This window comes from Microcebus murinus, chromosome 8 (genome assembly GCF_040939455.1).
Source record: "Microcebus murinus isolate Inina chromosome 8, M.murinus_Inina_mat1.0, whole genome shotgun sequence".
Taxonomy (NCBI): domain Eukaryota; kingdom Metazoa; phylum Chordata; class Mammalia; order Primates; family Cheirogaleidae; genus Microcebus; species Microcebus murinus.
Window position 1 is genome coordinate 44231161 of NC_134111.1, and position 27659 is coordinate 44258819.

General features: G+C 35.8%; 1 protein-coding gene across 4 annotated transcripts in view; it reads right to left on the reverse strand.

Moving 5' to 3' along the window:
- Positions 1-27659, reverse strand: part of COBLL1 (cordon-bleu WH2 repeat protein like 1) — a 186222-nt gene that overhangs the window by 19511 nt on the left and 139052 nt on the right. For 3 of the 4 annotated variants that reach the window (XM_012750025.3, XM_012750028.2, XM_012750026.3), the window contains 3 exons: positions 26037-27604; positions 23720-23896; positions 16934-18197 (listed from right to left, as the gene is read on the reverse strand). In XM_012750025.3, the coding sequence (XP_012605479.2) occupies positions 18111-18197; positions 23720-23896; positions 26037-27604 (1832 nt within the window). In that variant the 3' untranslated portion in view covers positions 16934-18110. Of the gene's footprint in view, positions 1-16933; positions 18198-23719; positions 23897-26036; positions 27605-27659 lie in introns of those variants that run through there. The other variant, XM_012750024.3, reaches the window with a different exon arrangement.

Sequence of the window (27659 nt, forward strand, 5' to 3'; positions counted from 1 at the left end):
CTTTATCATTTGTCCCCCCTTGTGTTTTTGGATGCTTTTGTTCTTTTTTTTTTTTTGCTATCCAAAAGAGAGGACTGGATGAACTCAGAGAGCATGAAACTTTTAACTTATTCAATTTGGAATGACTGAAGAATCCTGTTGTTTTCATTCAGTAGCCTTTGTTACAGTCACTCAATGAAATATTAAGCAGAAATAAATAAGGAGAAACATGAATGCTACATAGTGACATAAAAAACACATTCTGATCACTCCATGGCCTTTTGGCTAAGATCAACTGTAAAAACACATTCCAGAATTCAATTCAAAGGAAAAGGGAGACTTATAGGATTTGGCTTGCCCATTTATGTTTCCAAACCAATGCCATGTGAGAGACAACTGTGTATGCTCAGCCTTGTTTTATGCCAAAAACTTTCTTGCAACACAGTCTGCTTTCAAGAGTAATACAAATCTATTTTTCCAAGAACACTGCTTGCCACCCAACCACTTCTAGCTACCCACAAAGTTCAGAAGAAATGGACTGAATGTGAGGCCTTGTAACTTTGCTGGATGGGCATAAAGGGCCAACTGGGAACATTGCAAAACATTCTCTCTGAAAGTGTAGGCATCTATCTAATTCTCTTCTTGGTATTTATTGTGTCCTTTTCTAATTAATTGTAAATCATATGCTTTTTAGAATGTTTGACTTTTATTGTAATATGTACAAATATACCAACTAAATGTTAAACTCTTTTATCTATTTATAAAAATGAACTTCTGGACCTAGATGGATCGCATTCAAATACTAATTTTAACCTGCCTTTGACTCAGTTTACTCATCTGTAAAATGGGAATGATAATAATATAACAAGTGTCACATAGGTCTGTTTTAAAAATTAAATGAGTTATGATACTATAGTGTCTGGGATCACACAGTAAAACATTAAACAAATTGTCTATTTTTTTTTATTATTGTTATGTGAGAAATCTGACTTTCTGTACTGCACAGGCTCCAAAAGCCCAGGTTAAAATAGCTTTCTAGTGACCTTCATTTCCTCTCCTTGAATTACCATTTTTCCATTGGAAATATAATACAGATAATAAAGATCATTGTAACAGTGGCTGGCATTATTGAAAGCTTATTACGTACCACACACAGCTTTGAGTGTCTCATATGCATCACCTAATCAATTTTCACAATAGTTATATGAAATTGGTACCAGTTTTCAGATGCAGTGACAGATGCTTAGAGAAACTAGATGACTTGCCAAAGACCAACTAGTAATTGACAGAACTTGAACTTGAAAGTGGTCCTGTCAGAGTACGCGCATAAAGAGACACAATGTACCTGAATATCATCGGCGGTTGTCTCTGGATCATAAAATTAGAAATGATGTTTTTAAATATCTCTACATTTATCTCTTTTATGTATAAGAACATATTTCTCTGATAATAAGTTACTTAAACCTCTAATAGTGAAGATAAAATTAATATTTCTAGTTAACAATGAATAGTAGTTACTCTTATTGCTCGCTCCTGTGAACTGAAAAGTTGTCTGTCTTTGAATCAGTCTCTTTATCCTTTGCACAAAGAAGTTCTGTTATGGCTTTCTAAAAATGAATATGGTGTTTTTTTAGAACCTGAATTCCATCTACTTTTTCTTCTCAAGAATGTAACAAGTACGGATTTTTTTTTTTTAAATTCAAGTTAAAATGCAACATCGGTTTCGAGTTGGGATGAGGAGGGCTCCTCACTGTTGCCCCGCATGTCCCTAAGGGAAACCCCCTCGTGAGTTTGCATGGCTTTCGGCAGCAGGAAAGAGGGGCCAGCTGGAAGCAGAAACCCAGACTAGTGACAGTCTCAGAGGAGGCGGGTTGGTCCCTCACTCAATCACTCAGAACTTACAGGGAATGGAGAAGAGGAAAGAAAGGCAGTGGGTGACATGGTCAAATAAAAATCATGCCAGTGCCTGCTAGGTTCTCAATGTTTTCTTCAGTATTATTCCATTTCATCCTCCAAGACCAGTGTGGAATAAGTATTATTAGTCCCACCTTGCACGTAAGGGCAAGGAAACTCAGAGATCAAGGAATGTTCTGGAACCCATATGCACGATAAGCAGTAGGCAGGGGCTTGGTACTCTAGTCTTCAAATCTCCTCTTTTCTCCATATAATGCTGCCAACACCTTTATCATTCCCAATTCCAGGAGTAAAGGGCAGGCAGTAATCTATTATTAGAAGCATTATATCCATAAATTGGGATACCATAACAAAGAAAGAATTAGTAAATAAATATAGGTCTATTTGCACACCCGTTCTGTACGTCCTTTGCTTTTTTATGTAAGAATCTATTTTTTGATTGCATATTTCAGCTCGGGATAGTGTTTGCTAAACCTGTGGTCCTTGCTATGAAATGTAAGGCAAAATTTCATTTAGTGACTCGTGATAAATAGATCTTATTTGTAAAAATAGTTGGATTCATAATATTATTGTAACTAGAACCACAATCCACAACAGACTTGCTAATTACTCTCTCCTCTGAGGTCTCTGAAGAGGTGACGATAACCAGTTCTGTGACCTCTCAGGCTCTTGTCATCTTTGACATTTCTGTCAATTTATTATTTTATAAATCTGTCAACATGGAGATTAAACAGAGGAGAGTGTGGACTTATATTGCTTTCAGAACTTTATGAGGGTAAGGACATTTAGACAATGGAATAGGTTACTGAAGCACGTTATGAAGATTTTTTTTTTTTCCAAGAGGCTGAGCTGTCATTTGCCTGGAATGGTTCAGGACAGTTCTGCCTGGAGGCAGGACTATGGACTCATTAACCTCCTAGCCCTGCAACTCTGTCAATCTCAATTCTCACCATGGTTTCAATCAGATACAGCTGCCTCTAGTTTCATTCTGGTTGGTTTAGTGTGGCTGTGTGCTCGTGCAATTTTCGGAATTGCAGGGGGAAAAAGCATCTTCAATATGTGTGTCCATAGCGGTGCATGAGGAAGTGTGCATGGTGGATCTTTCCTTACTGAAAGGCTCAGCATAAATTGTATTGATGGACGAGTGCACCGGTATATAGAAAAGTGCCGTGTGCCAAATATAGATGATTCTTATTATTTCTCTTTGCATATAGATGAACACACAGCTGCGGCACTCTCAGGAGGCCCAGGAGTTGACTTAGTCCAAAGGAATGACTGTGCTATTTCTGCACTTTCCCTCACATTATTTCTCAAGGCTTGAGGGAATTTAAATGTGACTTACTTGGCAATGACAAGTTTCTGTCCCCTCAGTGCCTCCTGAATGAGATCATTTACACAAATCACTTCACCATAGCTCATTCAATTTCTTCATAGAGAAATGGTATCACCTAAATAGAATCTAGATTTCAAGAAAGAACAGGGTTCCCCCCCACATTAAAAATGGCTAGTTTAAAAAAATGTCACTATTAAAATTCACAGTAATGGTGTGATGATTCATTACGATATATGTTTTCTGGAGGAGATAAGGGAATCATAAAAGAATCTTAGTATTACAGATAAAGGGCTTAAGGCTCTGAGAAATGAAGTGACTTGGATGAGTTCTCCTGGTAAATTTACCAGTACTAAAACCCGGGTCTCTGGTGTCCGGGACCAGACTGTAACTCCTTCACTGTGTTACTGGAAGCTCTGTGCACTCCTGAATGAAACTAGTTCTAGCAAAAGCAAAAAAAAAAAAAGTCTCCTTAATTAAATGTTACTGAACTTTTATCATGAAATAGATTTTTGAAACAAACATATTTATAAGTACACATAATTAATATCTGTTATTCCTTATGATTCTTGTAAGAATTTTATTATTAATGAAATAGTGAAACTTGTCTGTTCCCTTATGGAAACCTATTAAAATGGAAACAAATAATAATCAAACCAAGCTTAAATATACACTGAATACAAATTCAGAGAATGTGGCCAGAGTCGTTCACCTCTATACAAAGAATAAAGGCCTGAGAGAGAAGGGGTTGGTTAGAAGCATAGAACTTTACACTGTGGGCACTCTGTTTTTAAAATCAATTAATGAACTCAATAGGAATTTCTAAATTTGTAAGCCACGTTTACAACTATCACAAAAGAATTTTGTGCTTTCTATTTATGGCAGAATGTGTTTCAATGGAAATCAAAACAACTTTGAGCAAATTAAATCTAACCAAAAAATTTTTTTTATATTTCTTCAGAACTTGAGGGAATGCTACAATAATAATATTAAGATTAAAGCTTGGCCATTGTCATATTATTATGTTATTTTTTTTTTTTTTTTGAGACAGAGTCTTGCTTTGTTGCCCAGGCTACAGTGCCGTGGCGTCAACCTAGCTCACAGCAACCTCAAATTCCTGGGCTCAAGCAATCCTACTGCCTCAACAATCCTACTGCCTATAGTCTCTCGAGTAGCTGGGACTATAGGCATGTTCCACCATGCCCTAATTTTTTTTCTCTATATATTAGTTGGCCAATTAATTTCTTTATATTTATAGTAGAGACGGGGTCTCACTCTTGCTCAGGCTGGTTTTGAACTCCTGACCTTGAGCAATCCGCCCACCTCGGCCTCCCAGAGTGCTAGGATTACAGGTGTGAGCCACTGTGCCTGGCCTATTATGTTATTATATAAATATGGACTACCACTATTTTCTTTTAAAATTTGTCAGGAGGTAGGATTGGAATTTCTAATGAGAGTATAGAAGAAAAATTCAAATAACCTATTTCTCATTTAGCCAAGATAAAAAAAAGTGGTTTACCATCTCACTTATGCATTCTTTCCACAAATATTCATTTCATGCCTAATATGACAGGCAATATAGAAAAATGAGGACTCTCATGTCAAAATGCCCAGGTTCATATTCTGGTTTTCTGTTTACTAGATACATGATCCTAGGTCATTTATTTCCCAGCTTCTTCATTTGTAAGATGGAGGTATTAATAATACCTATTATTATTATATATCCAATAATTAAATAATTAACATCTAAATGCTAAATAATTATCATTTAGAAGAGCATAGCATAAGGGCAAAATCTTCTGTTGTTATTATGATATGTTATGGTTGGAGGGTAGACAAGATAATATGGTCTCTACCCTCATGGAAAAAAGTAGATAAAAAGCTTTTCAACTACAATCATGTTAAGTGCAAAGCGAAAGTATAGTACGAATAATACAACACAGACATAACATCTCTCTAAATGTTCATGTGTAAATTTCTTCTGCTACTGCAACCAAGGGAAGTCACACTGTATATTGCTATTTCACGTCCTGGTGATTGAGTCTTGAAATCTTTGATATTTCTATGGTAAATCATCCCCTTTCAAGTGAATAACAAGTGAAATTTCATATCAGAAACCTTGTGATGGGTAGGCATCCTCAGAAAAACTTATTTTTCTGTTTTTCTTTGCATTTTTTTTTTTTTTTGAGACAGAGTCTCACTTTTGTTGCCCAGGCTAGAGTGAGTGCCATGGCGTCAGTTTAGCTCACAGCAACCTCAATCTCCTGGGCTCAAGAGATCCTTCTGCCTCAGCCTCCCAAGTAGCTGGGTCTACAGGCATGCACCACCATGCCCGGCTAATTTTTTTTTTTTGTATATATATATTTTAGTTGGTCAATTAATTTCTTTCTATTTTTAGTAGAGACGGGGTCTCGCTCAGGCTGGTTTCGAACTCCCGACCTCCAGCAATCCGCCCTCCTCGGCCTCCCGGAGTGTTAGGATTACAGGCTTGAGCCACCGTGCTGGCCTTTCTTTGCATTTCTTTATGACCACTTAAAGTTTCAAGAAAGCAATCCTAATTTCGTTTTCCTCCATCCTTTGAGGCACAAATCTCTGTGATGCTCCAGGGACCTTTGACCTGATAAAGACAAGTACTTCTGGGAAGAAATGAAAAGACCAACTGCCAGTGTTTGTTGAAGATGAGCTCAGTTGTTCCTCATATTACGCAACAGATGGCATTGACAGACTGATGGTTTAGGCAGGAGGAAACCTGCATCTCTACCACCCACCACCGTTGTCTCATTCCTCAACACCACATCGTAATTACACATTCATTTCCTTTCTTCTTCTGATCCCACTTCTCAGCCTTTTAGAAGTGAGCTGATTTGGACAATCTGCAAAAACATTAACCAGATATCACTAAACACACGTGGCATTTTCACCCCAACTCAGATATTGAAGGTATCTGAGGCACAGATTTCAAATTTACATTTGAATGAATGTAGGCTTGTTCGGCAGACAGCTCATCTAGACAAGGATTTAAAAAAGAAAAGAAAGCTGTCAAAGAATCTTCAAGAAATCAAGCACATTTCTCCGATTTTTTTTCCCTTAAAAAATAAAACAAAATGATTTTAGGATTCCCCAGATCTAGACAGGACAAAAAGGTGAGCCAAAAGTCCCAGTGTTACTAAAAATGATTTACTTTATCTTTGTATTAAATGTCTTCTCTTATTTTTAGACAAGACTTTTGAGGTCTCTTCTAAAATACAGGGGCAATCAAAATATTTTATTGCTCTTTTTTTTTACCCCTTGCAACAACATAGCTGTTCTTTATGATAGGTGAATGGAAAACTTGAGATTTACCCTTTAAGTTGGAAGACACAGATAACATAAGCACTGGCCGCCTCCAGGACTGCTGTGGTTATACAGTGAACTGTTAAAGCATTTCCATGGTGTGGTACTTGAGTGCACTAAAAATAGGCAGCCCTGAACTATACTGCAGTTGAAGGACAAGATAAAAATAGGAAATAAACTTGAAAAATATTTGTATAAATAGAGCAGTAGGATTACCAATGCAGCCCACAGGACTAAATTCACTAATAAGACTTATTATTTTGATTGAATGTAGGAAAAAGAATTCCATTTAAATATTTAAGATAAATGTTGGTTATAGGTGTGTTTTCTGAATTTAAGAATGGTTGATATTCAAGCAGTAACAATTTACACTATAATTTGAAATAGATGTTCGTTAGCCTTTCTTAGCTGGGATGTCCCTTTATATCTTTTAATGGTATTCCCTCCACTGTAAACACACACCCATACACAAAACAACTTGGATAATATCTATCAGCTATAACACACATAATTGAGTTTGCAGATGTAGCTAAAACCTGACCTTTATTTGTAGTGTCATAGCTTTGGTCTTATATTCAATTCCCAGGAATGGAGACATTCTGTACCATTTAGCATAGATTTAGCCACTATAGAGACAGTATCAAACAGTTTACCATTCATCATATGTCCTTAAAAGACAATATTTAAAATGCTAATTTCAATAATTCTGGGGTAGAAAAATCTGTCCCAGATTATTAACTTTTGGCTTTATATTCCAGTCCTTTCTAGATTTTGCCTTCTGTATTTCTACCTGAAACTCTATTAATTCCTAACTCTGCTTCTCTTTTCTTCTCTTTTTCTTCCAACACACTACCATGAGCCTAGGGCCAGAACCCCATCAGTTCACACTTGAATTTTGGCAATTTTGGCATCCTTAACTTCCAAATTTCTGCTTCTGTCCAGTTCTGGCAGATTAATATCAGTTTATCATTATGTCACCTTTCTGCTCAACACTTTGGAGTATTAATTAGAGAAATTTTAGACTCTCTAAACCTGCTTCTCATTTTTAACAGTAATAAATTATGCATTTATGTTTATTTAACCAATTTATTATATAATATATAATAAACATCCACTATGCAATTCATAACACAGACTAATAAAACATCACTAATAACTTGCCTATGTGCTCCTTGCCTATCCTAATCCCATCTCTTCTCCCTCTCAGATATAACAGAGATAACAACACTCCTAAATATGGTACTTATCATGCCTCACTTTTTAAAACTTGTAGCACATATATGTACACATAAATAATAATTTAATTTTATAAAAATATATTCTCTTTCTGCAGCTTGCTTCAAAATTTTTTCTTTGACATTTACTTACTAAGATTTCTCTATGTTGTTGCATGTGGCTATAGTTGATTTTTACTTTTATGTAAGGTTATGTTGAGCAAAAATACTACAATATCCAAATATCCATTTATTTGTCAGCTGCCATTTGGGTTGTTTCTTTTCCTTCCTTTTTTTTTTTTTTTTTTTTTGTTGTTGTTGTTGTTGTTGCTATTTCCAAAGTGTACTGCAAACATTTTTGAACATGTCTCTTGGAAAATTTACCTGCTTTTGTTTCTCTTGGGTATATGCCTAAGAGTGAAACCGTTGAGTTTTCGGTTGTATCAACAGTGGTACTGGCAGAAACAAGATCAAATTGTGTAATTGAAAAAGGCTTAATAAAAGAACTACTCCAGGACAATGAAACATGCTAGGACTAGCAAGGGTAGGGAGCCTTATCCATCCATAGCTCTGAAGAGGCAAGAAGAGGGAGTGATTACTGAATCTCCAGGGGGTAGCTGCAGCTGCGGGAGAGGATTACCCAACAGAGTTCTAGCTTTCAGTAGAACTCTGCTAACTAACAGCCTGGCAGAGAGGGAGCTGATCTCACTAAGAACCTTGACCTGACTCGCTCTCCTTCTCTCTAATGTCTTGCCACACTCTTTCATTGGCTGCACCTCATCAGAAGCTAAAATGCAAGGAAACCACTGATGATCAGCTTCCAGGAACACAGAGCAGGGTAGAGAAGACTGAGAACAAGACCCAGAAAGGTCAATGGATATATGCAAATGTTAAATATTACACAATTTTATCTTGTTTTCCAAAGTGTTTATAACAACTGATACTCCCACCAGTAGTGGATAAGAGATTATATTGATCCATATCCTTTTCAACTCTTACTATTGGATTTCCACATTTTTGTCAATAGATTCAAATCGTATCTCTTTGTGGTCTTGATTTGTATTCCCTCAATTAACTGATAATGCTGAGCTAGTCTTCATGTTTACTAGCCAGATACCTTACTGTAAAATTCCCAGTAATTCATAGTGAAGTTAACTTTATACTAAAATTTATATAGAAGTAAGTGCAAAGAGCCAAGAATAGCCAAGAAATTTCTGAAGGAGAAGAAAAAGGAGCAACTTTCTTTCAAGATATAAAGGCTTATTATAAAGCTACTGTAATTAAGACAGTAGTATAATATTGGTACAGGTGTACACATCTTGATCAATGGAACAGAAAAAAGAGCCCCAAACAGACAAATCCAGGGATCATCAAAAATGATAAAGATAATATGTTATGTTACTAAGGAAAGGCATGGTTATTTAACTAACAGAGCTAAAATAATTGACTTTTTAGGGAGCAAAAAGAAAAATGGATTGCTATCTCACGCCATGGAAAAATCAACTTCAGAAAAATTCAGACCTTTTATTTAGGAAACAAACATTAAAACTTTCAGGATAAAATACCAATGAATATTCCTTTCTGATCTCTGGAAAGGAAAAAATTTCTTAAACACGATACAAAAAGTCTTAACCATAGAGGAAAATATTGATGTATTCAATTACTTTAATAAGGATTTTTCCTTAAAAGACAATTTAGGCCGGGCGCAGTGGCTCACTCCTGTAATCCTAGCTCTCTGGGAGCTGAGGCGGGTGAATCGCTCAAGGTCAGGAGTTGGAAACCAGCCTGAGCTAGAGTGAGACCTCATCTCTACTAAAAATAGAAATAAATTATTTGGCCAACTAAAAATATCTAGAAAAAATTAGCCAGACATGGTGGTGCATGCCTGTAGTTCCAGCTACTTGGGAGGCTGAGGCAGAAGGATCACTTGAGTCCAGGACTTTGAGCTTGGTATGAGCTAGGCTGATGCCACCGCACTCTAGCCTGGGCAACAGAGTGAGACTCTGTCTCAAAAAAAAAAAAAAAAAAAAAAATTAAAATAGGAAACAACAAGCTACAAACATGAAGGAGATATTTGCAATTCATGTAACTAACAATGTGCTAGTAGCAAATATATATAAAAGATTCCACCCCCCATGAAAAAAAGGACAAATCACCCAGCAGTAAAAAAGGGTAACTTACATTTTTTTCAGCATACTTTTCTTTTATGACCATATTTCATGAATCATCACTAACCTATTAATTCTTGGAGGACTAGAATTGTGTCTTAGTTATGTTTCCTTATCACCCAGAACACTGCCTAGGGGAACGAAAGTGGTTGACACGTTTATCAAACAAACAAACTTGCCACTCCAGAATTATGTGCACTATGTTAACAATACTCACCATATGCATAGCACTCGCAAAGTCTTTGCTTACATTTTCAACTTAAACATCTTTCCTCTTATATTCACACTATTAATTCCTATCCATCCATTTTTGGAAGCCCAGATCACCAGTTCCTTTACATCATAAAATCTTCACGGCCTCTAACATTTACCAGATGTTTCTTTGGGACATCTCATGCACTAATTGAATTGTGTTACTCCATACTTCTATATCTGTGTCTCCCCTCTCTGACTTTGATTCTAAACTTCTTGAGGGAAGGACCATATTCTTCCAAAAAATGTAGGGACTAGCAAAATTCTAGGAGGTGCTCAATTAATATTAGGTCATTAAATATGAAATATCCAATTTCAAATCAAAAGTGGTTTATTACATCCCAAACAAGAAGCAGTACAATTAATCAAAGTATTCATCAAAGTAAACTATCAACACAGTTTTGCCATCTTTTTTTTTTGTTTTTTGAGACAAAGTCTCACTTTGTTGCCCAGGCTAGAGTGAGTGCCGTGGCATCAGCCTAGCTCACAGCAACTTCAAACTCCTGGGCTTCAGCAATCCTCCTGCCTCAGCCTCCCAAGTAGCTGGGACTACAGGCATGTGCCACCATGCCTGGCTAATTTTTTCTATATATATATTAGTTGGCCAATTAATTTCTATTTATAGTAGAGACAGGGTGTCACTCTTGCTCAGGCTGGTTTTGAACTCCTGATCTTGAGCAGTCCACCTGCCTCGGCCTCCCAGAGTGCTTGGATTATAGGTGTGAGCCACCTCGCCCGCCCAGTTTTGCCATCTTAATGGTAGCTTGTTTATGCAGCAGCAACGAAGCCTGGAAAGCCGGTGGAAATGAAATCGTGAAAGACGTTTTTCACAGCTTGTTGAGAATTGAATATTTTTTCTTGCAAGAAGTAGTCCAAAGCCTGGAAGAACTGGTAGTCAGTTGGTGCAAGGTCTGGTGAATAGGGTGGATGACAGAGAGTTTCCAAGTCCAGCTTCTGTAGTTTGAGCAGCATTGTTTGTGTGACATGTGGTCGAGTGTTGTTTTGAAAGGGGACTGGCCTGTCTGTATTGACCAATCTCGGCTGCTTAATCACAAGTATCCTCATCATTGTGTCCACTTGGTTGCACTATAATCGACTGACCAGGTTTCATGGACATGGAGTAGATAATACCAGCACTGGACCACCAAACAGATGCCATTAGTTTTTTTTGATGAATATTCATTTGGTTTTGGACTGTGTTTTGGCACTTCATCTTTATTCAACTATTGTGCTGAACACTTGAGATTGTCAAAAAGAATCCATTTTCATCACACGTTAATGTGGTGTAGAAATGGTTCACCTTTATGTTGTGACAGCAAAGCTTCGAGATGATTTCTCTTCTGACACACGTTTAATTTATGCGGAATCCATCTATCCAGCTACTTTACCTTGCCCATTTGTTTTAAATGGTCCAATATTGTTGGAATAGTAACATCAAACCTTTCAGCTAATTCATGCATAGGTTGAGATGGATTCGCTTCCACTATAGCTTTCAGCTCATCATTATCCACCTTGGTCGCATGTTGCCCACGTGGCTCATTTTCAAAATTAAAATTACCAGAAAGAAACTTCTCAAACCATCAACATACTGTGCACTCATTGCCTCATTACCCTCCCAAACACTTCATTCACGAGCTGTCTGCACTGCATTGGTTCCACGATGGAACTCATATTCAAAAATACCACGAATTTTTGAGTTATCCATGGTTTCACAAAAATTGCTCCAAAAGAAAGTTTGAAAGATAATCACAAGCCAAACCATGTGTTTGAAAGAATGAGGATATATCTTCCCAGTAAAAATAAAGCAAGAAGTGTCAAAGTCTAATGTCAGAGATATCAACTGTCAAACTTCGTACTTAAGGAAATTGGACATTTCATACTTAATAACCTAATCTTTATAATATTAGGGATATGGCACAATACCTTGTACAAATTACCAGCCATCTATCAAATCATGTTTCAAAATGGCAGAATAACAGGTCTCAGAGAAATATTGGTCAACTCATTTTGATTTTTTCCGAGGTTTAGGCAATTGAGATAAGGTTACAAAGGTTAGGAACGTGATCTGTAAGAGGTACTCATTGCAAAGGAAAAAAAAAAACTTTTGTAAGATTGTCATGTACACACTTGTGACTGGAATAAGGCAGCAGAGTATAGTGGGCACAAGTGGTGCTGTCTTCAACCCCAGCACCACCCTAGCAGTTACTTAGCTGCTCTGAACTTCATATGTAAAATGGGGTGATAAAACCTGTCCCAAAAGTCACCTAGCAAAGGGTGCATAGTTGCTACTTAACAAATTTTAGCTTTATTACTTCTACCTTATATATATATATAAATTAGCTGAGCATGGTGGCACATGCCTGTAGTCCTAGCTTCTTGGGAAGCTGAGGCAGGAGGGTCGCTTGAGCCCAGGAGTTTGAGGTTGCTGTGAGCTAGGCTGACACCACAGCACTCTAGCCTGGACAACAGAGTGAGACTCTTGTTTCAAAAAAATATGTATATTATTTTCTGATGGCTTGAAGTTATCTAAAATCCACCAACAGAAGTCATCCAAAGGATTTATTCACTATGAGCTCTTCAGTGAACCTTTCCCCATTCATAACATCAGGGTCTCTCTGATGATGAAATATCTCAAAGAGCATAAAAGGTAAGCTACTCATGAGGCCACCTCTTGGTTTCTTGACTTAGCTAGCCTGGGCCTTCTCTCCTTTCTCTTTTCCTCACATAACAGATGCTTCTTTTTACACCTTCCAGATTTTCAATGACATAGTAGTGTTGCCAGATTTAGCAAAGAAAAATACAGGATGCTCAAACTTGAATTTCAGATAAACAATTTTTAAAATAAAAGTATGCCCCAAATATTGCATGGGACATATTCTGAAAAAGTAATTCATCATTTTACCTGAAATTCAAATTTAACTGGAAATCCATATTTTATCTCACAACACTATGAAATAGACAAGTCCAAAGAGTTTCTGAGGGGACTGTAGATGCCTTTGATACTTGGGCTCTCATACTTCCAGGTCTAAAGACATGAGAAAGAGAAAAGGAGAGAAAATACTTCTGCACCACAAGAAAAGAATATTATTTAGAATTGCTTTTAACCAGTTGGGAACTAGACAGAGAGTCTGAGGTATATTTGTGTTGGATTTAGCAAATAGTATGTAGGACTCTGGGGGAAACAGGGTGTGTGAACTTGAACAGATTGAATGAATTTATGATTAGGGTTAGAGTCATGTGTGTATGTTTTGTTTCACAGAGTATATTGCACCTATAGCCACATTAATGCTCTATGACAACCAACCACAAAACCTTGGAGGTATACATTTACTGCTTACACCTCAGAATAAGCTGAGGGTCTAGCTATTGAATGATTTGGGCTGACCTCATTTGAGGGGTCTGCTGCCTGCATCTCTCATCCTTTTCTTAGGACTATTCAGCTAGCCCAGAGATGTCTTTCTCACAGTAACATTTTTTAAGTACCACAAAAGCAAGCAGAAACATGCAAATCTTCGACGCCTGGTCTCAGAACTGGCGAGACGTCATTTTTCACTTCATTCTATTACTCACAGAACCTGCTTCTACGGGTGGGGAACCGGGCTCTGCCTCTTTAGCAAGAGGAGCTGCAAAGTCACATGGCAGGAGGTGTGGATGCAGGAGAGGAAAAGAATTGGGGCCATCACTGTACTACAAAGGGTGGGGAGGACACTTCTGTACCAATTACCAGAATGTTCCACAATTCTTCTCAAAGTACCTGTCAAAAGAGTTCTTTTGAGTGAGCACTTGGTGGGATTTTTTCTTGTCATAAACAAAATATATCTATATGAGGTGCCTGAAGTATTAAGGATGAAAGTTTGAAGGAAAGCGGTAACATTTAAGAGAAAAGGGAGACCAAGTGAAGATCCAGAACAAGTAGGTTACTATTCTGGTGTCCCTTGAAATCTAGCACCATTTTCTCCACCATCATTTGCTAAGTTTAGTCATTGGAAGAGCAAACTAGAAATCAGATGTGGGATTGTGAGACTTGTCTGGTTGTGTGACCTTTGTAAAGTAGCAATCTCTTTGTGCATTTTGTTTCACATGCGGGTCAAGCAACAAAAATCCTGTTGTAAATGCTAAAGTAGCAAATACATATGAGCTATTTTTACATCAAAAGTCATCTCTGAGAAACCACTCTGACCCTGGAAATCTTCACTGTGACCCCCCCCTAGTCGCAAGTTCTCTTTTCTTTCAAGTCGTTTATCAAAATCAACAAATAGCAAAAAGAATGAGTTTGATTCTTAGCTCTTGTGTATTTTCTCTACTGTAGTGGTTAGAAAATAAACCGGCATTAGACAAATAATTGCATCAACTGAAACTCTTTCAGTTTCAAGGATGTCTAAGCAACTTTAGGTCTCAGGGAAAAGGTCTCATTTCAAGGACTTGGATTAAGGTGGCAGAGTGAGGACTGTGCTGCCAATGCCTGGCGGCCAAGGCCAGACCCGGCAGTATTTAAAGAGGTGAAACGGGAGGGAGGGTCCCTCCTCAGAAGAATGGGGAGTACATTAGATAAATAAAACCTGTTCACCAATAGTAGCATTAAAAATAGGTAACTCTTAAAAATGAATTTTGTGTGCCACTTAAAACTCATTTAATCCTTACAACCACCCCCATGAGGTATTACTAATTCATGTTTTATTCATATTAAATTTTTCACAGGAGAAAATGAGGAACAGAGAAAACAGTCATTTTCTCAAGATTCCGTGACTTATAGGAGTGGCAGACTTGTGATTTGAACCCAAGTGTCTGGACTTTAGCCAACACTGTGTCCCACAGCAAGAAACAAATAAAAGGAGACCAGCTAACTGAAATATGATAGACCTATATGTGCAAAGGCAAAGCTATTCCAGAACACTGCTGGTGTAAAAGGCAAGTTACTAAATAGCATTACAGTGTGACTCTTATGTTAAGGGAAAAACTCCCACAAAAATGCAAAAATATAAAACCCTAAAACAAACCTGTAGGTATGTATTGGATATAAATACATCTATACAGGGAATCTATCACAATACTAACAGTGGTTATCTCTGGAGAGGGGAGTAGAATGCTGGAGACAAAAAAGGTATTTCATAATCTATGTATCAAATCTGAATTTTAAAATGCTATAAAGAAATAATTTGAGCGGGGAAAAAAGCAAAATGCCTAAATGCCAAAAATTAAGTATGAAAATCAAAATTGGTTCTAGATCATTCCTGTATCTTACTTTTGCTTTTATTTGAGAATACGATGGGTGAAAACTACTTGCCACAAATTTCTTTTCCCAGCTGAGAGGGTAGGTTTTCCTAAAATGCTGTGGATAGGGTGACTCTTTATGTATTAATGGCACCTATACATGCCCCCCCCCAAGTCCTATGTCACCCTTAAATATAAACTATTTCAACTATTTCTAGAACCAAGTATAATGAGCTGTTTTCAAAAGGCAGCTTATAAAACACTATAAACAGAATTGATGTCTTCTGTAAATCTCAATCCACTCTTTCTTGGTTCCCACAGGTAACCACCAGAAAACATTTTTCTATATGTAATTAGCCATAATTTATATCATTTGCATACTTTATATAACTGGTATCATAAAAAACGCTTTGTTCCACAGCTTGCTTTTATCACTCGAGATGTACCCATGCTGACATACATAACCCTAACTTATTCCTGTTGACTGTTGTAAAGAAGTCTATCATATATGTATTACCAGTATCGAGCCGTGGTTAGGACCCCTTTCTGCTGTTATACACAAGGCTGCCATAACATTTTACAAGTGTCTCCTTATGCATGTGCTAAGCTCTTTCAGGTGACATGGTAAGGGATCTTTAATACTAGATATAGCAAAATTGATGGTTGCACCAGTATACTTTCCCACTGCTTGATGTTTTTAACAAAACTTGCTATTTTGAAACTTATATTTTTTTGCTAATTTGAGGTGGTACCTCCCTGTGTTTTTGACTCATACTTCCCTGGTTAGTGAAGAATATTTTTTCCAGGTTAGTTGGCCTTTTGGATTTCACACTTCCAGTGTGCTCCTATTTCTACTGAGTAGTCCTTTTATGAGTTATAGGAATTTTTATATTTTCATAAATTAAACCTTTCATATTTATTGAAAATATCTTCTGGCTTACTGTTTAGCTTTTATAGTACTTAATGTACATATGCTTTAAATTTTAATGTATGTAAATGTATCAAACATGACTGTGTCTTTGTGTCTTAACTTTTCATATGCTGAGGTCTGAAAATATTGACTATATTCTTCTAAGTTTTAAAATAGTACTTTTAAAAGATATTCTTTAATACAAATAAAATATATTTAAGGTTTGATATTTATTTTTTCCCAAGTGGATAATCAATTGTACAAACAAAACTTTTTAAAAATTCACTCCTTTTTCTACTGGCTTATAATGATATAATCTAAGTATCTATATATGAGGGTCTCTCCAACTCTGATTCAAGGAAAATGGCAGCAACATTTAGCATTTAAGATGCCCTTAACCAAGTATCAGGAACTATACAAAGCATTTCACATGCTTAGACCATGGATTTTGGAGTCAGAATGTCAGAGCTTAAATGTGCACTGGGAAGCCCTGATAAATGGCCTTACTATTGTTTGTAGTACTATTGTTTGTTCACTGGCTGATAGAAATGTGTGTATCAGGTGAGGTACAAAAATATCCTGGTTGACACAAAAACTACATTTTTAAAAAAAGCACCCCAAATATACAACTTGCTTTTATTTAACAGGAAAAAAAAAAAATCAACACATCTTCCAAAGAGGCAGATATATCCCAGTAGTTTTAATAGAAACAAATGTAGTATCAGCTTGTTTGAACAAAGCCTTTAGAATAAGTGAACAATTAAATTCTTATTGTAGGGACAGAACCCCAACAAACCCTAGATCCCAGAGTAGTTATTAGCCAACAAATTAGGCATTGTTTTGCTTAACAGTTTTAGCTTTAATGTAAATATATATTATTTAGAATATTAGCATATGAACTACATAATGACAATTTTATCATTTACTTGAATTAAAACCAGGATTTCTGACTTCCAAATAGTTTTTAAAGTTTTCCAATATGGACATAAACTAACCCCTATTCCTCTCTACATATCAAATGTGAAATAACTGTCACAATACATCAACATTTTCACAGATTTTTAAGGCTTCTGGCACATAAAATGTGTAATATCTGTGTGACAATGTCATAATTATATACAGAAAATATTTAAAATTATCCTTGTGCAATTTAAGGTCTAAAGATTAAAAAACCAAGTGTTCCATGTTAATAAAATATTAAAATACTATGAGCTTCTTATAAGTTTGACACTGACTTATAAGTACATAAAGAATACACAACTTTTTCACACTAAGTGATTCATTACGGAAAATAATTTTTGAACTGAATATACTTATTTGATGTCACTAGTTTTATGACTCCTTTCTGCACAAAACAGGCTTTAACTTATGTTTCCAATTAAACTGTAACATTGAGGCAGCAAATGTCAGATCTGTGTTTGCCTAGCTATTTATGTGTCATACAAATATACATCTATGCATCTTAATTTATACTTTTATCTAAGTCACTGCTGTAGAGAATGTGTCAGTAAGTGAAGTCAGTAAAAAGTGATTATTTCTCATTTGAAAAAAAATGAAAGTCATTTACACTTCGTTTTAAAGTTCTAAAGCAGCATATTTAGCTCTTAAGGCAAAAAAAAATTATTATAAATTATAAACTCTGGTAATTCTTCTGGCATTAAAAGCCATAGCACAAATTCTTATGCTTTAACAGAAAATATATTAGTGCACATCTGAATATACATTTGCCAGCATTTTCCGTTAGTATGAAGTTGGTCTGTGAAGTGGAAATGGTGAAGTGCGGTATGCCAGGGAAACATTCAATGGCCATCCTGGGCATCAGGGGATATGGACTGGCTGAGTCTTGACCTTCCATTCACAGATATTGTATTTGATGGAACGGTAACCTAAGAGAAAGAAATACACTTTGCACCCATCAATTTAAAATGGTACAGCTGTCTAATTTTCAGTTTTCAACAGTTACCACATATTAAATTCTGCTTAATAGTAAATGCTAACATTTAGTATTTATTACTCAATAAATTATAAATAATAAATGTCTACTATAAAATTAATAAAAAATAAGAGATGTTATTTTCACAACAAATGAGTTAAATAATCCATTAACACATTTTAGTCTTTAAAAAATTACCACAACAACACAAAGGACAAAAGCACAAACAGACTGCAGGCCAAGCTGTTAAAAAGCATTTTTAGCTAGATTAATTCTGGCTCCCCCAAAGTGCCTTAGAGAATGTAGAAAGAAAAAAAAAGTGAATTCCACAAAGTAATGAACTGTACCATTTTTATATTGATGGTATATAGTAACTTGAAGTTTCCCTCCCAAAGACCCCTTATTGACAAAACAAAACAAACAGCCTTTGGTTTTTAAAATGCTTTCATATGAAGCGCTTAAAAAAAAAAAAATAAAATCTATGACTGTTGTGCCAAAATAATTACAGAATGAAAAGGTTTTTCTTCCTTCAGTAACTCAACGCCTAAGTTCAAAATTCTATGGCAAGGTCTTCAATTTGCAAACTGTGGGTGAATAGAAACACTAAAACAAGGATTTCCTAAATATTGATAGTTTAAAAGTTCTAGTTTTAGAAAAAAAGAAAAATCATGTGTATTTTGAAATATTAAAGATAAAATATAATGAAGATATTTTAACTTTATCTCTAGATTATAATTTGACTAATTTAGATTCATAATTAAACACTATCATCTCGTAAGAAGAGAACTGAAATACAAATGGCCACAGATTCTGCCTATCAACCGAATACATTAGTAAAAAGGAAAATGAAATTGGCAAATGCAGCCTGGATTTAGTTTCCTTGTGCTTCATGTCTTGTTTTACTAAATGGTCATCTAAACTAATGAGTTTTCTTATCTATTTTATGAATCCAGGATGGAGTGAAGTGGCTGACACTACAACATGACATAAAATGGCTAAGAAGAGGAGTTGCCACCAGCAGAAGGGAAAACTTGTCTGCACCCTGTTCAGTATTCATGTGGGTTTTCTTTCCAAATATAGCCAACAAATGACAGGTGACGACTTTTCATTGTGTAATCATGGTCCCAAATTCTCTGTGTATAGAAGAATTACTATTGTAATTCTTGTCCAAATTGTAGTTCTCATAATTCTTTGTGCAGTGAAAGAGAAAATTTGTTTTAGGCACTTAAGAAACATACTGATGTTTAAATATTTAATCTATAATTAAAGGCACTCATTGTAGCACCATATATAGAATGTCCACCAATAAGGAGCAAATAAGCTATATTTATATAATCAAATACTATGTAGCCTTAAAACCATAGTATAGATATATATGTAATCAGATGAAAAGCCTCAAAGAGGATATGTTTATGAATGATGCACAACATTCCATTTTTGGAAATTAAATGTTTATAAATTACAAAAGTGGTCCAGAAGGTTACACAGCAATCCATCAAGAGCAGTTACTTTTGAAGAATGGCATTTCCTTTGATATTTAAAAATTTGTTTACTATACTTTTAAACATAAGATCACTAGAATACTATTCTGTAATTCTGAGGGCAAAATTCTTATCTATTTTAATGCCATTTTATACCCGCTTTACATCAATTTTTATTTTAGTGCCTGGCACATTGTAGTGCTCAATGAATATACCTTTAATAGGATATAACTTTTTACAAACATTTATAAAAGTATTGCTTGAATTTTTTGAACAAGGAACATATTACACTTATAACAGATACTTAAAAAAAATAACATTTAAGAACTTACTAATGTGAATATACTAGTTGATTGTCTGCCCTTGAAGTTTAAAGAATTTTCAGAAATTTCACATAGCTTTCTTATTTCCATAAGGAACATAACTATGACATGTTCTATCATTTATTTTTACTTTAAAAACATAGGGAAATAGCTGCCAACCTGAAACTCTTTGGTTGTTCAAATTCAAACCAAGGAAATATGAATAAGCAGCAGACCAATTAAATAAACAAAAAAAGCCAACAGGATTCTGGGTGGCACATCCAGTTGTTTCTTTCTCTCCAAGCTTCTATTGAGCCAAAGATAAATTTTAATTCTGAGAAAAACAAGTAATATATAGTGCTAAATATAATTCATTAGTCTTTTTCAGATCTTGTTTTTACAAACCTATATTTTATTTATAATAGTATAATAACTTGACTTTTAGTAATTTAGGCACCATGAAGTACTTAATGGATTAATCAGTCTTATTCTCTATAAATAATTTGCTATTTCATATATAAATCTTAACATCAATTTATAAAATACTGACTTAGATTTATTAATGCTTTATATGAAGACAAGACTAATTTTTGCGACTACATGGGGGTTGAGTGGAGGTAAGGTATGGAAAAACCCTTCAGAAACTTGAAAAAAAAATGGCATGTTCAGGACTACATTTACATTAGAGCAATCAGCTAGATAATTGTTCTAATGTGAACCAACCATTATAATGAAGGTTAATTGCTCGGGTATGAACCAGAGCCATAAGGCAAGTTGGTACCTGGAGTTAAATTGAACATTTGGGTGCCAAGATACAAGCAAACACAGTGCCAACTTTCTGATGAACAATCTAAACCTACTGTCAAAATCACTGGAAATTTTATTTGGCAGTGTAATTGTTGTTTTATAAAAAAAGAGTCAGAATTTAAAAGAAACTAGAAGAAATCTTCAGTAGAGTACAGAAACACGGGACTTAAGATCACAAGAAATTAAGAACCTGCTTGTGTTCGTTTTTGCCACTTTTTCAACTTTATGAAATAGGACACATGTGTGAAAAGTATATTGAACATAAATATTCAGCCCCATGAAAGTAAACAAACATGCATATAATCCACTACCCAGGTCAAGAGAAAGAATACCTTCAGCACCCTACTAATCTGGTCTTTATTTAGAATTTATACATTTTCTTCATCATAGAGTTCTGCATTAATTTGGATATTTTAAATGTATTATATTAAATAACATTTATCTTGATTAGTTTTTTGATTCCCCTTTAAATTGTGTGCCTGTTCTACCTCAATAGGCTCTCAACAACCCTGTTTTTTCCCCTCTGTAGGTAAGCACTACCATGATTTTTATAATTACTTCCTTGTTTTTAAAACTAACTGCCATTTATGTATCACTAAATAGTTTTGTATGCTGTCAGACTTTACACATATGCGTTTTTGTGTTTCTGTTCACATTACGTTTCTTTATGTTTTGTCCATTTTATTGTGATATGATAGTCCATTCTTTGCATACACTACTATTTATTCTAATTAGATATTAAGGGTATATTTACTTGGTGTTATTACAAATAATATCCCATGAAAATTCTTACATGCTTGAGTCCTGGTACACAAAAACACAATTTTTAGGATATATAACTGGATGTAAAAATCTTGGTCATGAAGTGTGGATACTGTAAACTTTATTAGAGCTTATGCCCATTTTTTAGCGAAATGGATTATGTGTGGAATTTTCATTAAACAATTTAGGAGGTGACACTATATAGACTTAGAACTATCTCAATAACCTCCTACGGAAAGAGATGAAATTTTAGACTCAACAGAACCTAAAGTAATGAGTTTTAAACAGGATACAATTATAGGATCATCATTTAGGGCCTGATTTCTCTGTTGATTCATATCCAGCTCATTCTGGAGGCAATGAACATTTTCAATGTGAAAGGACTGCCAAGTCAGGGCCCATAACACATCAAGTACACAGCCTGCTGGCCTGTACAATTCTGTTGGCCCAAAAGAAATTTTCAATTTAATGCACAGTTTTCTACAATTAGTTCATTGAAATTGATTAATATCTTCATTAAGTACAAAGGCATCGCAATCAGTTTCTGTACAGTTACTTGGTTCTCCCATGGTCCTGATACACCAATGTATCTCAGACCCAGTCTGTGAATACCTATATAGAAGGCACAGGCTTCATTTTATTCATTTTTGTATTCCCAGTATCCAGTATGATGTTTGGTATTTATGTGGTTAAAAAATGCTGGTCAGATTTACTGAACTGAGAAACCAGTGCTCAGTGAGTGGTTTGAAGCTCATCCTTAATTTATTAATACAAGATCAGAAATAGGAAAATTTTTATAAGTGAGAATGTGTAATTTATTAACATGAGAATATATCACCCCCCAAAAATATAAATTTGCCATGACCTGTGAAATACCAATTTCAATATTCAAAGCTAATCCAAATTTTTATGCAGCCCGGCTCTTAAATGCAGACTTTACAAATAATCTACAAAATTCAAACCTAATCCCCTGAATTATTCCTTCCTGGTTCCTCCACTTTGACAGCACCCATTATTTTGCCTTGTCTCTGTGTTTGCCCAGACGGGAGTGCCAAGTCCTCTGGGAGGGAATGGCTCCACACAAACACACTAAAGGAAACTGGCTCGAGCACTCAAGTCCAGCCAATGGGATGTGGTTTGAAAGGCCCGGAAAGCCTTTCGCCATTGTTTTCTATCTGTATAGCATCCCTGGTTCCTTTGCAGATTTAATGTCTGTTAATACAATGCTTTTTTGCTCAACAAGTCTCTTACTCTTCTCTAAACAGCTTCTAAAATGATCAGAGAAAGAATTCGCAAAATGAACTGTCTAGAGAGTCAGTGGTGTAAGAAGTACTTTTCTTGTCTTGGATGTTGGGTGCTTCCAACCAGGAGGACTAAGGGAAGAAGAGGTTTAGGGAGATGACTGCCTCTAGGGAGTCTAAGTGATGATGCCTTCCTTACTCAAAGCTTCAGCACATCCTCTGTCAGTGGGTGACAGGAACAGAGATTTTCCTATAAAGAATTCCCTGTGACACTTGTTCAGTGTTTGCCCTGCAAAGAGATATACCTCCTCTCCTGATGCTCTCCTACACGCCTTAGCAAGGAGGTGCTAGGCAACTTTGGAGGGACATTACTAAGACTTGAATTTCTGCATTAGCTCTCATCTAAATTCTCTAGATTTTCTTTTTTGTTTGTTTAACTTATAAGACTCTCCCTCAAACCCCATGCATGGTAGTAACTTTAATCACTGCAGGAGCTATGACTGAAAACTTGCAGGTTCCTATCGCTTAGTCCATACCTTATTCTAAAACAGGGAGGTATTTTCAAAAGACTCTTTCTTACTGTGTTAACATAATTTCTCAAAATAAGAGTCCAGGGTTCTTTCTCTACCTATTTATGTAAGAATGAACAGAACCCATTTTCTACACCTGGCCCACGTTGTGGAAAATAGACGCGACATATTTTTAACTATGTGTAAGACTCTGGACTCTTTCAGCTTATACTTCAAAAATGACCCCTGACATAAAAGAGTAAATTTTGGATCCCCATTTAGATTTCAATGCTAGACAAAAATTTTTCCCGAAGTCTTAGTTTGACAATGTTGAAAATAAACCCAATGTCACCATATGATAAAGAAAACTTACCCTTTTCAATTTGGCAGCAGCCTCTCCAGAACGGATCGCAGTCAGCAAACTCTGTCGGATCTGTTCTGGGTCAGAGCTTTGGAATGTTAAAGAACTTTGTCTCGTAAGGGTGAATGATGGGCAGTCAGTTGGAGTTGGTATTTGAGAATTCTGTTCATTATATGCAGAGTTATTGTCCTACAAAATTAAATGCAAAACTTTTATATGAATACCAAGAGAATAGGCCAATTTTGCCAAAAAAAAAAAAATCATCATCATCTTTAAGCATCACCATTTGCTATACTAGTGCTTTAAGCAGAAATCTGTTACTTCAACCACTGAATTATCTCTAACTTGGAAGATGAAGGCCTTATCTCCTCTTCTCTTGAACTCAGAGGCTAAGGAAGAAAAGTGGTCCCTCTCTTTGTTTCATAAGTACAGTGGTAATTTTACTGTGCTTGAGTCAAAAAATGCTGGTTTTGCCAATACATGAAGTTGGCTAGAAGAACCAAATAAAAAATTTTCACAAACAAAATAACCCATTTTATGGTTCCAACATACTAGGCTGTAAAATTATTATTTTTAAATGTACAAAACAGTCAAATACTGGCAATTTCTTATTGGTCAAATCTAATATATCTCATAAAAAGGAATACTAATTACTATGCTACACTTCAATAGCTTATGTTGTGTTTCTGGAAGTCACAGGGCTTAAGTGCTGACCACGTTTTATTTCTTCCATGAGACTAAAAATAAAAATTAGGAACTTCCAAATTGAAGAATTTAATTAAACTCTTAGGAAGGAATATTTAGTAAATGATAAAACTGGTATATGCTATCAAGTAATCTTTAAAAATGTCTTTTTCACACTGCCAAATAAATATCTTTACAAAAAAAAAGAGCTAAACAGGGCTCAGGCAATGACTTAAATAAACTGTATTATCTAAATCAGGCTCCTGTTGTTTAGGAACGGTATTCCATTCCAAGAAAAAACACAGGCTTTGTTTCCAAGAATTAATCTCTGTATCACACATCTTGTCCTGATGCTATATCAAAGTAATAGACATGAATGTAAAATATATGAAGAAATATTCTTCAAGATAAATATTGCTTTAGAATTATGGAAAAATCTTTACTTGGCAATATGGTTAATGTTCTCTTACTCTAGGAATGTTTGAAAAAGTAGTATTAAATACTTTTGGAACTGTCACATAAATATGAAGGTATTCTTTAAACACTATCAGAGTAAAAAGTACACAAAGTATTTCTTAAAAATTGCATGAGGATTATCATGATTCATGTTGTTAATTTCATCCTTTCCTTTGACTATATTATCTGAACCTAGCAAAATACAACATTCAGTTGACCAAACACTAAGTTACATAGTGGTTAAATGATATTTTGGTCAACATACATATTATAATTGGAAAAGTTGACACTGAATTGACAAAAAGGGGAATTAAAAAAATTACATTTTATTATTTATTTATTTATATATTTTTTTAGACAGCCTCGCTCTATTGCTGGGGCTAGAGTGCCATGGCATCAGCCTAGCTCACAGCAACCTCAAACTCCTGGGCTCAGGCAATCCTCCTGCCTCAGACTCCCAAGTAGCTGGGACTACAGGCATGTGCCACCACGTCTGGCTAATTTTTTTCTATTTTTCCTAGAGAGGGGGTCTCACTCTTGCTTAGGCTGGTCTCAAATTCCTGACCTCAACTCATCCTCCCACCTCAGCCTCCCACAGTGCTAGGATTACAGGTATGAGCCACTATGCCTGGCCAAGAAAATTACATTTTAAAACTTTCAATTTATTTATATATAAAAATGTTTGATACGTTGAGGTTGAATGTGTATGCATGATGGAAAACTGAGAGATACCCAATTATTTTATTTAGTCTCTGATACCATTTGTTTCTATATAATCAAAACTATTTATTTTGCTATTATATAGTATTGTAAAATTGGTGAAGAAAATAAACTAAGCCAGAGCATCCAGAAAAGGTGAAAACAAATTAAGATAAAACATAGGAAAACAGAGCCATAAACTAGTGCATCATACAAATATATGAGCAAAGTAATTTTAAAACATTTGCTAATTATATAAGATGAGCTTATAGTAATAATACCCAAACAAGTTACATGTATTATAATAATTGTTAGAGTAAATAATCAGATTCTATGTATTGTCTCTCTCTTTTCCCTGTAATAGCTTGATAATAAGATTAATATGGATTCTGAGTGGAGTAGCATACAAACATACCAACATGCTCCTTAACCCCCATTTTTACCATGTTGTTAAATCTGAATCCTTAATTTTTAAAAAGGCGGCATTTACCTTATCAATCCCACCGAATTGTGGAATGTCCACAAACTCATTTAGCGAATGAGTCTTCCCTTCCTCTGTGTTGGCTGCAGGTTGGGCAGATGCACCATCGCTGGGTGATTCGGTGCGTGTTTTGCTGAAAGACTGTGACCTTTTCACTACAGCGAGGGCAAACGGCGAAGGTGCAGAGCTTGAGTATGGTCGCGGGGCACCAAAAGTTTTCAAAGTCTTCAGATTTAGTGCTGCTACCTGACTAGAGGGAAGAGTCGCAGGTTTGGGAGCTATGGGAGGAGGAGAGCTTTCAGCAGGCTTCTGATTGACGATGTCATCATCAGTTTTTTTAACATGGGGTGGTGGACCAGAGTGAGTTGTTTTACTTAAGGGAGAAAGAGTCTGCTCCGAAGGAGGCAGCGTATCCCTTTCTGCCTCTTTATTCGTCAGTTCTTTTGGTGTAGGATTAGGGGCAGCATGGACACTTTTGGCAGCTGCAGATGTCACATAGTGACCTGATACTCTCTTCTGCATCTGCAGGAAAAAAGAACTTGGTTTGGCTTGGGGATTTGAAACCCGAGATTTAAATTTTGATTCCAAAATATTGTTTATATCTTCCAAATTTGGCGCAAAAGGAGCTGTTGCGGCGTGTCTTGTCACTTTGGGAGCAGGTTTCAGAGGATTAACTGTGGCATCCTCAGTTGGGCTCACAGCACTGCGTACCTGATGCTCGGTTCTCAAATTAGGTTTAGGTTTAAGGTCCGGCGGTGGTTCCTTTGGAACTTCAGAAATAGCAGGATCTTCTGTTTGGATGGCAGTTTCTTTCACATTCTCTTGAGTGTGCTTTCCTACAGTATGTATCTCCTGATCATTTTTATACCCTATGGTTTCTGATTCACAGTCCTTCAATATTTCCAAGGATTTGGGAGGCACTATTTTATAAGTAGTCATTCCAATTTTGGGTATATACTCTCTTGTAATTTCATTTGAAGGTTTTGGTTTGGGATTGTAGTCCTGTCTATAAAATGGATAATTCTTTAGGTAAGAAACAGTTGAATTTTTGTCAATCCCATCTGTAGGAGGCAAAAGATCTTCATTACCACGTGCACAAATGGGATCTTTTATGGTGGGTTGACCTCCTGATTGTATAATTAGGGTGCCCTGGCTCCTCAATTCCCTTGAGGTAGCCAAAGAATCTTGTGGACATAAGGACGAGTGTTGAGTTGATTTGTTATTATTTGAAATTTGTACACTTTCATCAACTTTGAGGTCAGACAAATTCTGATCTTGGTGATTCCTGTGAAAACTGTTATAGGAAGGAGTTGTCTGAATTGCTGCATCTTGCATTTTTGTCTTCTCTGCACTGGGTTGTTTCAGTTTTTGATCTGGTACTGATGAAGCTGCTACGTGGTTTTCCTTGTGATTTATAATGGTATCCGTTTCACATGCCTGGGAGTTTGACAGTCTGTCAACTTCCCTGTCCATGTTGTTACTTTTGGTAACACCTCTTACATTGATATCTGTCGTCCTCACTCCATTTTTCACATTATCTTCTGTATTCTTTGGAAGGACAATTATTTCATTTTGAACTATTGAGAGAAAAAATATCAGGTTAAGTGTAGGAAAAAAAAAAGTAGAAAACCT